At 42.6% G+C, this 12,943-nt stretch overlaps 1 protein-coding gene across 1 annotated transcript in view; it reads right to left on the bottom strand.

The window, feature by feature from the left end:
* Positions 1–1,628: 1,628 nt before the first annotated feature.
* CEP350 (centrosomal protein 350) overlaps positions 1,629–12,943 on the bottom strand; it is a 104,237-nt gene continuing 92,922 nt past the window's right edge. The window contains exon 38 of the mRNA XM_075003319.1: positions 1,629–5,657. Within this exon, the coding sequence (XP_074859420.1) occupies positions 5,493–5,657 (165 nt within the window). The 3' untranslated portion in view covers positions 1,629–5,492. The remainder of the gene's footprint in view (positions 5,658–12,943) is intronic.

Here is a 12,943-nt window from a genome sequence, read left to right on the forward strand (position 1 = left end):
CTGGGCACCCGGACCACACCCAGGAACTCTTCAAAGCCTGCCTCATCTGTGCACGCAACTTGTTTGAGTGCACCTTCGGGCGCTTGAAGGCAAGATTTCGTTGCCTCCTGACATGGCGCAACAGAATGTCCCCCATATCGTGGCTGCCTGCTGCATTCTTCACAACCTAGTGGAGCAGAACAGGGAGACCTTCCTCCCCGGGTGGGGGTCAGAAAGCAGAGGCGTTGAGCAGCTGGGTGTGGCCTTCAGCCACAAAGCACCCAGGGTGAGGTGTGGCTGCAGGGGCATGCTGCCGAAAGAATGCTGCCAGCCTGCACGCATGCCCTCAGCTTCCTGCATGGGATTTCCAGGGCTCCCCGTGCCTTTAAAACTGGCTGGAGGCACAGACTATAGAGGTTTGATTGCAGTGGGGAGGCATGCACCTCATGCACATGAAGATGGCACAGATGTATTGTGCCTCAGTCTCCCCATCTGTGAAATGGGGACAACGATCCTGCTCTTTGCAAAGCACTTTGAGATCTACTAAAAGCATTATATAAGAGCTAGTTTTTAGTAGTAGTAGTATTAATGCAATATTAAAGTTGTGAAATCAAGCACCCAGACACCCAGGATATTCCAATAAAGTTGTTCTGGCAACAGTAACTCTCCCATAATGCATATGGATAGCATCCTTCATGCCCCTTTTCCTTATTAGATGAAACCCTAACCTATTAGTCTGCCAACGTACAGCATAAAATTAACAGGATGTGTAATGTGCAGGAGTTAAAGAAAACCCAGCCATCTTAGTTGTAGGAACATCTTGACCAAAGTGCTTGGTCTTGCAACCAAAATATTGCATTACTGCTAGTTTTAGTTTTGCATTTAATGACTAGGGCTGGCTGTCACACTGTCATGAATCCAGCAATTGCCGTAATTTCCAGTAAAAATCATGGCTGTTCAGTAGGCTTGTGCAGAGACCCATTAGCTTTCATTTTTAAAATTACTGTATTTCTGACCCTGACAATTATGAAGGTAATTTTTCAAATGTGAACCAAGTGTAATGCATGTAATGCTGGCTTCCTAGCAACAAACAGATTTCTGGAGAACATTTCCTTTTACTATAGAAAGGTGGTTCAGAGATGACAAGAGCAGACTTATAAAACCATCTCCTTTAGGAATATAACAAGACCTAGGATCATTTATAGGAAAATTGTATCCACTTTTTAACTATATTATTGATATTTCCTATTTGACAGGGAATAACACCTTTTTAGTATAACTTGAAGATGAAGATTTTTTTAAAATCCATTTTGAAAAGTTTACCATTACACATTTTTAATCTTTCTAACTAAAAACTGGGAGTTATATTTTTGAAAAAACAAAGCAATGATTTTTCCGTTTTTTGCCACAAAACTCAGCCAGTTTTAACAAATATACAAAAAGCACGCTTTAAGATACTGTCACAAATAAGGCAATTAAAATGGGATTTAGCAGATTGTTATTGGGACGTCAAATGCAACATTAGAATGGATCACATGACCAACAACTCCTCCGTGGAGCACTTTCAGAATGATCACCTATTTGTGTAATCACACTCCTTTTTAAAAAGAAGCTGGAAATAAGACAGTTAAGTTATAAATCAGTTTATTTACAGGTTTTATCCTCAAAGTACATTTCAGTTAACAAATATATTTACACTGGTGTACACAGGGACAACCCTGGTTATTTTACAGTTCATAATTACAACCCCCCTCCCTCCCACATCCTTAACTCTACTGTACAAAACTGCACTGGATGTGATTATTGGCTGAAAACTGACTGGGAAGCCAGCTTAACAGGTTATTTACACAAACACAGTAAACAGGTTTATCTATTTTAATATCTGCACAATACAGTACACAAGGAGAGACGGTCTCCCAAAGGCGGCTTTGCAAATGCATATAAAAAGGCTCTGCAAAGTCAAGGAAAAAAACCTATTAAATGCACATTAATTACAGTACTGCTTTTTCATTTGTATATGTTTGCATTTTAAATTTTTATATTCCAAATAAGTTCTGGATATTTTGCTTTTCTCTACATTAGCAGATTTGTAAACACTTCAAACCTCCTAAAATTTGAACTAAATGCCTTGTAAATTTTAACAGTTTTCCTACTGAACAGTAATTTATTTTCCTAGTATCCTTAAGGTAGCAGTTGGGTCTGAAAGTCTGAACTACACAGTTCTTTGCAGAAGAGTTATTTAAATGTTCTCTAATGCTGTGCTACTGAGACTCTTGCACATACACAATTTATTCAAGTATTGCAAAAAGCTAAGGCCACTTTTTCAAGAAAGGAAAGTGAACAAGACAGATTTTTTTCAAATAGGCCACAAACCCTTATGAGAGAAACTACCTTTCAGAAAAGGTAAACTAGTAATAGCCCAGATCTGTTGCTCAGGAAGCATCCTAGTCTGCGAGAGGTGGTCTCTCTTCATATTCACACAGTCCTGGGCTGTTCTACCTTTCATTAATAGCCCTTCTCAGGCTGAAGGGAGAGACAGTCTTCATATTAAACTCCACCCAGTGTTCTCTGACTCTGCCATACAAGACTCATCCTGTTTTCGGGCACAAACATTCTGAAGCTTCCGTGTTCCCTCAACCTTGGATTTTCTAACTCTGTTGTATCAACATAATTCAATCACAACACAGACAGAACATCTTGGGCTTGAAATAAAAGTGGAAAGGGAAATTCAGCTTCTCTTTATTCAGCTCAGGGCTTCCCTGTAATGCTTCAACAATTGATCACAAAGCCAGACCTGAAAGGACCATCACCAAATCTCAAAGATCATCAGGCCTGGTCTCTAGTGTACCCCTATGTAACAGCCATGTTTATTTTAGTCTAGGCTGCTCCCGCTACAAATTGTCATGAAAAATAAATGGTGATCTCTCCAAAACCTTTACTTTTTCACTGTTTTTTTCTCTACCCAAAGAGCTGGTAAGATGGCAACTCTTTCTGGAACTGATGCCTAGACTTTTGCTTCCTTAAACCAACAAGGGCACAAGTAATCTCCAGTCGTCTTCCACATCTTGAAAGACTGACAGTACTAAGACACTCTCTGCTGGTGTGCATAACACATGTACAAACACAACGTCCCACCAGGAATCCTCAGAGATGTAGGTCATCTTACTGTCTCAGCAATGATCATGGGCCCCTAGGGACGGAAACTATCTTGTTTCTACAGTACCCTGCCAAAGACCTAATCTGCAGGTTTCTCTTTCTGCTGGTACTTTGCCCTCTTCTATAAACTATTTATAAAAATAACAACATTCTCTCTTGAAAAGACGACAGATCCAGGAAAATGCATCAGACAGTGACCTGATTAGCGACATAAGGCTGGTTAAACAGCAGCTGTAGTTTTTGTTTAATGCTTAAGACAGTTTTGAGGTTCAGCATCAGGATGGTAATTTACACACACAAAAGCAAACCACTCATAAAAACGATGCATGCCGCTCAATGAAACACATCGGATTTCTGGGCAGCCAGAAAGAACGCCATCACATACAGACGGACACATGTGCCTTTTCTGAGGTGCTCCAGAACATTATTTGATCCTGTTTGTTCTTTGCTCATTAAGCGCTCCTGGATATGGCTCAACTTTGATAACTCATAAAGTAGGTGCTGGCGTTACTACATCTAAGAATTTCGATGCAAAAGCCAATGTTTCTCAAGTGCTATCCCTGATTTCAAGAATTACCAGTTGTGTGTCATTGTGCAAAATGCAAATAGTCCAATGACAGTTTCCCCAAAATAAAGCTAGAAAGAGAGAGGAACATCACATGTACTCACAGTGGGAAGCTCAAGAAACAAAAAGAGATGGAAGGAAAGGAGCAGAAATCTTCCCACATGCATATAATTGGCTGTGGCATCTCTGGGTAACTCCTAACAAGCTTTTATTTTTAGCATGCACTTCGATACTCCAACATGCCTGGAGAACATGAACCCACTTTGGGTCTTATTCTTTGTTAGTAAACAGGACTTCCATTATTAAGGCATTAATATTCAACCCCAGATTGTCTGTGTTCAGCCAAGAAACACGAGGAGGGACTCAGTAAGCAACAACTCCAGAGGAAGGGCCCTAGGATTGAACAACTCCAGACATACAACAAGGTGGGGCTGACTACGGCATTGGAAAAAAAAGAACCATTTATGAGCCGGAAGGCAAGCAACAAGGGAGCAGGAAATAATTTCACATCCTGTCTTCAGGTCACTTCCTTAAACGCTCCACAATCACTGAAATTTGTGAAGATGAGGCTCTTTTCCCCTTTCCCTCTCACGTCTGATGACTGAGGTTTTGTTCTTTCTACCTCTCTGGCTCAAGATGCTGGAATTTCTGTGCAAAGAATATGGGTCCAAGACGTTCCCAGGACAGCTGCGATTGCAAAACCCAAGACTGTGCAACCACTGCACGGGACACTTAATTCCAACTTAAAATTATCTCAAAATAAGTTAAAATCCCACCACCAGAAGATAAGTACACTGTTGAGCACCGGACATCACTTTCTTTAGTGCATACACTCATTTCCCTAATCATTCAAGTAACTGCTTCACTGGTTTATGAGGTTTGAGTGGTAGCAAGGGAGGAAGCTGAGTGACTGAAGGCCAAAGTTTTGTGAAGAAATATTTTCCGCTCCTGCCTATTGCCTGAGAGAATCCTGAGTGTCAACTTATCTAAGACCTTCTGAAGTTCGGGAGATGAAGACATGCTGCATGGTAGGAGTAAAGCTGAGCAAGGTCTAGATTATTATGCTCAGTTTTTGGTGGCCTTAACCCTGCTCTTACTGTTGACTGAAGCAAATTAGATAGGAAACAGGTAAGGATTGTTTAGATGAATGCAAAAGCAAGCTCATCCAATTTCCCCTTTCTTAGCCCACTAATCATGTCTGCAACCACATTGCATGAAAAAGGATGGGAATGGATTTTCAGGGAATGGAATAGACTCTGGAGAGTTAAAACTAATGCACGTTGTTAGAACCACAGGATACAAAGTGGTTAATAATGTAACACTATTAATTTCTGTAATGTTCATTTATGGCTAGTTATTAAAATCAACTAATACACCTTTCTAAAGACAACTTCAATTTAGAGTGGTGATAGCAATTTTGGGCCAAGTGACCAGTATCTCAACACAACCATATCCAACCCACCTTCAAAATGCAATGTGAAGTTCACAGCCCCACTCAGACCATGGAGAGGTGCTAACATATATTCTGAGTGTTGAATTGGTAGAAGGATAGTGTGAATACACCACAAGCCAGCACCAAGTGAAGGACGTGCTTGGCTGGAACAAGAAATCCAGTGTAAGGTCTCTACAGGCAGAAGGATGTTATATTGTGTTCCTTTGCCACATCTGAACTGCCTTTAAAGCTAGCTACGAAAGTCCAGCAGCAGTATTGCTATGGTGGAGATGTAGTAGGTCAGGAGTCAGAAAGCCCATGATAAGAAGTTTCACAGTTTCTGGTTTATTCTCACTGGTGTCACACAAGCAGCAGTCTCCCTTGTTTTTCATTTATCTGGTTCAGAACATTAATAGTGTCTCTGATTAAGGCCTCGAAGATCCCATCTGCCAATTGCATCTTCACACAGAGCTCATCCTCATCATAGTTCACCCACTGAGCTTCTTCTTCATGGAGTTCCTGTACCTTGGATTTCAGAAGGGGAAAAGAAAAAAAAAATGTTAGCACTCCAGGGCTTCTTGGAACATTATTCTTCAGGCGTTCTAGGAGAAGTGAAAAACAAGCATGGAAAATGTAGAATACAGAGATAACTGGCAATGAGAGCTGTTTTTCCATACAATTTGTTCCACTACAATTTTCAGAGCAGTAAAATGAACAGTTATATATGTGATCTGTTGACCATGTAAATTCCATTTTACCCAAGTATTTTTTTCCTTTTTTGGTCTTCCCCTTTGGTTTATTGTTCATTTTAAAGAAACTAATTCTATTTCTGTATAAGTTTTGTGCTTGAAAAAAAAAAAAACACTATTGATGTGCCGTCATTCCTGATCAACAGGATCAACAACAATAATTCAAATTAAATATTCTTAATATGTATTACTAATTTGTAAAAAGTCAATTACATTATCAATGCTGCACAGGCAGAAAACATGATTGAAATCAGTAAGAAAATACAAAGAAAAATTGATTAAAGAGGAGTATGGAAGAATAAGGTAGATGATTAGAACATACATTATAAGCATCTGAAATCCATAATATCTAAGAAATTCACATTTCACTACTAATTCTCCTGAAAGCAGAACCAAAAATTCTGGCAGGTAACGCTATTGTGCAAGACTACAATACTTTAAACCTGTTAGTTTGTACTAAACCTGTACAAAGAAACTAAATTTCATTCTAAGGTCACCTATGTAAATAATTTGTAACAATTTTATGATATTTTTTTCTTTCATGAGCAAAACTTTTAATTGTTATTCAAAATTAGGTCCTCAGACCCCAGCTAATGGGATCCATACAAGAAAATAAGCAAAATTTCACCAGCATAAAATGCATAGTCTGAAGGCTGAGCAAACTGCATGTTATAAATATCATAATTTGAAATTAGCATTTAGTGATCGTTTGAGCATTCAGACTAAAAACTTTTTCTTCCGTATGTGTTTACATGCTCAGAAAGAACATGAAACTAAGGCTGTAAAAGGTTAACTGGTACGCATTAGGCTTACCTAAATGATTCCTGGATAACAGGCTGGATGGCCAATTGCACCAGGCCAGAGCAGCCCTGGCTAGGTTGGGCCAGCTGGACCCTGCCTGAGTCAGGGTGGCAAAGAGAGTCGTTTTGGATGGGCAGCTGGGGCCCCGGTTCCCTTATGCTGGTCCGCCAACAGTTAACCCATTAAACAGATAGTTACATCCCTCCACGAAACCAAATTATTCTTTCAAATGTCAGAGAATCTCTCTTGAAAACTCTCCTACTATTCACTCAACTTCAGTGTTTTTATATTTGACACATGAGCATCTATTCAACTTAAAAAAAACATGTGTACATTATATAATTAGAACAGAAAAAGAAAGAACATTATTGTGGATAATAGCTATCCCAAAGTATATATTAATCTTAGGGGAATTTCACATCACTCTACATGTGCAGAATTCATGGCCCCCCACAGATTTCTTTGTTGCTGTGATGCCTCCACTGTCACTCCCTACCATGATATCCCCCTCCCCACAAACCTGTGCCAACAGCTCAAACAAACAAAATGAGCAACACAGAGAAACTCGATGGATTACTCCCAGATGTACATCACAGGGGGTCTTCGAGACCTGATGAGGATAGGGACCTTAAAGTAGTGACTTAAAGTAAAATGACATATAATGAGGAATATTCCTCCATAAGAATTAATGTAAATAGAGGGGGGGGATAAGGATTCGAAGTGTAAATGGTGCCTATGTGACCATTTAAATGCTAACATACCAATCACCGTCCCATACTTTTATAGCATTTTACTCAATATATAAAGAAATGATCTCAACCCAAAGTGCATTTTAAACCATTTTTTATCGTATGTGCATTTTCTTCCCCCCACACTATTAACAGGAAAAGACAGTTAACTGTTTCCGTAAGTGGTGTTCTTTGAGACGTGTTGTTCAGGTCCACTCAACACAGGCGTACGTACTTGCCATATGCACCAGTGACAGATGATTTTCCCTCAGCAGTATCCGTAGCGGACCAGCTCCAACACCCCCTGGAATAGCATATACGGCACTGCCAGACCCTCAGTTCTTTCTTGCCGGAAACACCAACAGAGGGGAAGGAGAGTAGGATGTTGAATGGACATGAGCAACACACCTTGAAGAACACCAGTTACAGAAATGGAAAACTGTCATTTCTTCAAGTGTTTGCTCAATACCACACAACACAGGTGACTCTAATCAGGTAGGAGTTTAAGAATATTCTGAAAACAACACAGCTCTGCCACACTCAGTGTCATCTCTGGCCTGTTATGTAATGGGCTAACGATAGATGAACGTATGCACTGAAGACCATATTCCAGCATTGCAGATGTCCTAAAGAGGGAGGCAGGCCAGGAAGGCTGCTGAAGAGGCTTGCACCCTGGCATGATGTGCCCTCAAAGGGGGGTGGCCAACCCCCTGCCAAATCAGAGCACAGCCTGATAGAGGATTTCCAAGTGGATCACCTTGCTGTGAGGACACCGGAAAACCCTTTTTACATTCAGCATAGGCCACAAACAGGTGAGAGGACCTACAAGAGGGTTTTTGTCCGCTTCAGGTTAAAGTGAAGCACCCTCCTGATGTCCAGCGCATGGAGGTGCCTTTCCTGACTGATTTTATGGGCTATGGGGTAGAAGACCAGAAGGAATATATCCTGACCCACGTGGAAGGCAGACACAACTTTGGGCAGGAAGGCCGGGTGAGGTCTAAGCTGTACCTTATCCTGGATAAAGACCATGTAGGGGGTTCCAATATCAGAACAGAGAGTTCAGACAACCTCCTAATTGATGTAATTGCCACCAAAAAGGCCACCTTAACAGAAAGGAGCCAAGGGGAGCAGGAAGCCAACAGCTCAAAGGGAGGCCATGTCATCCTAGAAAGGGCCAAGTTAAGGTTCTGTTGAAGAGGGGGAGCTAGGGCCTGCGAAAAGAGCCTCTCAAGACCTTTCAAGAGTCTGGCTGTCATATCCTGGGAAAACACCAAATGACCTCAGATTGGCAGATGGAAGTCGACATTATGGTCCAGGGTAGCCTGACTGAAGCCGGTGCAAGACCTTTGTGTTTCAAATGCAAAAGGTAGTCAAGGATCATTTTCAGTGGAGCCTTGATAGGATGGAATCCTCTCTCAGCAGTTCAAACCAAAAATCGGATCCATTAGGCTAAGCAAGGATAGTAGATCTGACAGACTCCAGTGCTGGTGGGTGGCTGCCTGGGATTGGGCAGAGGGCACACCAGAAGCCCCGGCTAGTGAGTGAGTTACCTGGGTCTGTACCAGGAAGCCTTAGAGAGCCCACAGACACCACTGAGCAGGCCAAGGACTGTGAAGCCGACTGCAGCACTGATTGGGGTGGCATGGGTGCAGTGTTGATAGCTGCGCCGGGGAAAGGAGGACTCTGAGGTGGTGATGACAGAATGGCTGTTGCCTGATGCCAATGCCAGTGACTGCAGGGAGCATCTAGGTCAGTGGACCAATGATGGTCATGAGACCTGTGCTGGGAAGACAGGGACTGACACCAAGATGATGATACCTGGGTCACAATGCTGAGTAGGACCTGGAGCCCCTGCTGTCCCATCCCGAGAAGTGTGGTGCTGGTGACTAATGGTGGCATAGGGAGTGGCACTGAGTATGAGGGGAACCTGGCCCTTGAACAATGACCTGCATGTGGGGAATGGCTAGCTCCAGCATGTCATGGTTGCTGGGAGGTACATGCCTTCACAGGTCTATCCCCGTCTCCAGTGGTGTTTGGGTCAAAGCAGCTGACTTGGGTCTCTCCCCCACAAACCATGCAGAGCTATGGGATGCGTGTGGGAGGTTATTCTGTTCCCCTACATTGCAGAATTAGCGCATGAGGCACTTGGCGACTGATGGACAAACGACTACCCTTTATACTGAAGGCTGGCAATGTTGGTGTGAATGTCTTGAGCTGGTCAGAACACCTCCAAGGTATAGGGGACTTGGCTGCTCAGGGTGGGCAGCAGGGAATGGAAAGGCTGCCCTGGTCCACCTGTGCCGGTATCCTGTCAGTTATGTGGTTTCCCCCTTCCTCCCTTGAACGCACCATCTGCTCTTTGCATGGGGTGGCAGAGTTGACCTTGCCTGCTTTCCTGGATGTCTTGGTTGGGCCTACTGAAGATTTCTGGTGCTGGCCTGACAGCACAGAGGGAAACACTCGTGCTCAGTGCTGAGTCCAAGCGCTGGTCTTGGGGAGCAAGGGCTGACTGCACGAGCAGGGCCTTTAGTTGGAGGTCCTGGTCTTTAATCGTCCAGGGATGAACACATCTGTAGATCCAACACTTCTCAGAGATGCAGGATTCTCCAAGACAACGGAGACGATCAGCATGCAGACGGCTAACTGCTATAGGCCTGAAGCAGCTAGCATAGGCTTTAAAGCCAGGGCTAGGGCCACATGGCTCCATTTCCCCCTCCCTGCCACTGGATGTGTGGGGGGGGGGGAGGGGACTGGACCCCTGTGCCTGGGCTGTCCAGAGGCTCTGTCCCAGCCAGCTGCTGGCCCTGTGCCTCCATCATGGCATTTGGGGGGCTCGTGCCCCTTTTGTGCCTCCCCACCCCCCTGCCCATCCTGGCATACTCGGAGTCATAGCATCTACTTTCCATTTGTACCTTTTGAAAGCGCTTCCTAGAGTCTGGAAAGGATGCACAAGATTCAAGATCCTAGATTAGACAATGCGTGAACTAGCAGCGGTCAAGGGTATTTGAAAGAAAAGTTTCTTTAACTGGAAAAAAAATGGTAAAAAGCATTTCACAAAAGACTGGACTTTATCAAAAATGTTCCGTTTTTGGCAAATGTTTGTGATTCTTATTACAACTTCTTGAAACAGTTTTTGAAATTTTGCACTGCAAATATGTTTTTCAGTCAATGAAGCATTTGGTAAACATTTTAATAATTAGATGGTATTTCTAGTGAAAAGTTTCGATTAAAAAAATGCAGAGAGTCAGGACTTGGAGCACTGCAAAAAGGAAACTTCAATTTTTTTTTGCACAATCTCCTTCCCCCAGTTTTTGACCAGTTCTGATTTCAATGAGGAATGCTATGTAATGGGAGAATTCCTGGGATGCTGTCCTGCTGCTCTTTGTGTTACTGACCCTCCTCCACAAGGCTCTCTCTCTGCTGGAAGAAAGGTACCTTTCATACAGTTTCTCTCTGCCCATCACTGCTTTTTGTGCTCTCTTTCTGAGGTCTGTTTCAGGCTCTCCCTCCTCCTCCTCCATGTATAGAATTATGAAGTTTAAGGCCAGAAGGCAGCACCAGATCTCCTTTGAGCTCCTGTATATCATAGGCCACCAACAACACTCAGCACTAAACCCAACAACTGTATTTGTCCTTTTCTTCAGTTCATGGTTGGGGGTGGGGGTGGGGGAGAAGTGTGTGGGAGGGAATAAAGTTGGGTAACAGCAAATAGGAACAGAGGGAAAAACAAAAATAAAGGGAAATCTCTGACATGGGACCTATATGCAAGGCTTGATTGACAGAAGTACTGCCTCTTTGCTTCCTGGTAGGCAAAGTTATAAGACTATATGCACTCAAGTGTTACTACTGGTAGACTGAAGAAGAGGAACATACAACATATCTCTTTCACTATATTACAAACACCTTGCACTAGTGAAAACAAGAAAAGCCAGTACCCTGTGACTATCCACCACGCAGGAAAGTCACAGGGTGCTGGTTCTCCTTATTTCCAGTTGCTACATTATATTTAAAACAGCCAAAAGTACACACGTTAGTAAGAATACTTTTCCAAGTAAACTGCTGCAATTGTCAATCACTGGATGCTACACAGTTATGAATGGGAAGGGAAGAAGCCTACAAGAGATTCTCTGCCTTACTTCTTAAAAACTAAAGTAACATGTTTCTTTTCTGCACTTCAATAGTCTCTTATAATGAGCAAATCACACTTGGACAATAAATCAACCATTATAAACAGACTAACTGCAGTTTAACATCTAAATTCTCCTATTCTAGTAGGGAGATAATTGTGACACTGGCAGACCAGGAGCCAGCTCATGGTGAAGTCACAGGTCAATTCACCTGTGCATCACTGTAGATCAAAGCAATTGTTAAATGTATGAGTGTGCACCTGGCATTTAAACTTCATGAGAAACTAATGCGCTGTTACTTGCATTGTTTTCACTCATCTGTATCATCGTACAGGCTGACCCTTTCCAAACTGGAACTCTGTTTGGTCACATCCTTAATCCGGGATGGTTTTATAATGGGTGTTGCCAAGTTTCCTGCAGTCCCATACAGTTCGTTTCCAGACACCAGTCCTGGCTCTTTGTGTTTTGTGCTGTTATTTAGCTGTATTTTACCCCAAAATAGGTTCTAAGAGCCCAGTAAGCAGCAGAAGTGTCGGTAATGCTGCTAGACCATATTGACCTCCTGTAGTCTGGCAAATTCTCTCATCCGGCACTGGTCAGGTCACAAAGGTGCCAGATTAGAGAGGTTCAACCTGTATAACACAAACAGCAAACATTTATATTTTAAATACTCCTGTAACTAAACAACCCATCAGACAAGAAAGAAGCCTTTTGAAATACAAAGGAAGAACTTTAACAGAAAAGCGCTAATTTCAAAGCAGGTGGTTATGCGCATTCCTTCTAATTTGTTCCATCCTGAGTGGAATAAATTTTGTTAGGCATGTACAGATGTGCACTACCATTAGAAACACGCTGCTGGCTGTTGGCACCGTGCTAATCAACTGGGAGCACCTGAATCTCTCCTGGATGGCTGTCCTAATGCTCAGTTGAGGGAACACTGGCAGTCATTGTATATGATGACCAGAGGTCAAAGACTCAAAATGCATTCCTCGCTCTGTTGTCAAAAGAAAAGGCCACATGAGTAGTGACCCTGTCAATTTGTATTCTGTAAGAAGCTGGAAGAATGGACGCAAGTAAAGATCACTCGTCTCTGGACTGTTTGTGATGTGTACCAGATGCTAAACTGAGATCCCCAAAGACAACCTGGATATCCTGAAAAGACTTTTGAGAAACTGGAAGTTTATTACATGACTGCCATCATTTGAAATTACAAACTGTGACTCAGTTGTGTATATATTTTACCTGCATTAGCCTCTCAGTAACTCTTTTTTCCTTTTCTTAGCTAATAACCCTTTAGTTCACTTACAACAGAATGGGCAGCCACTATAGTTTGTGGTGTAAGATCTAAAAGTCCAACTGATCTGCAAGTCTCTTGGGACTGGGAGCAGCCTGATGTGGCATGATTT

The sequence above is a fragment of the Carettochelys insculpta genome, chromosome 9 (genome assembly GCF_033958435.1).
Source record: "Carettochelys insculpta isolate YL-2023 chromosome 9, ASM3395843v1, whole genome shotgun sequence".
Lineage (NCBI taxonomy): Eukaryota > Metazoa > Chordata > Testudines > Carettochelyidae > Carettochelys > Carettochelys insculpta.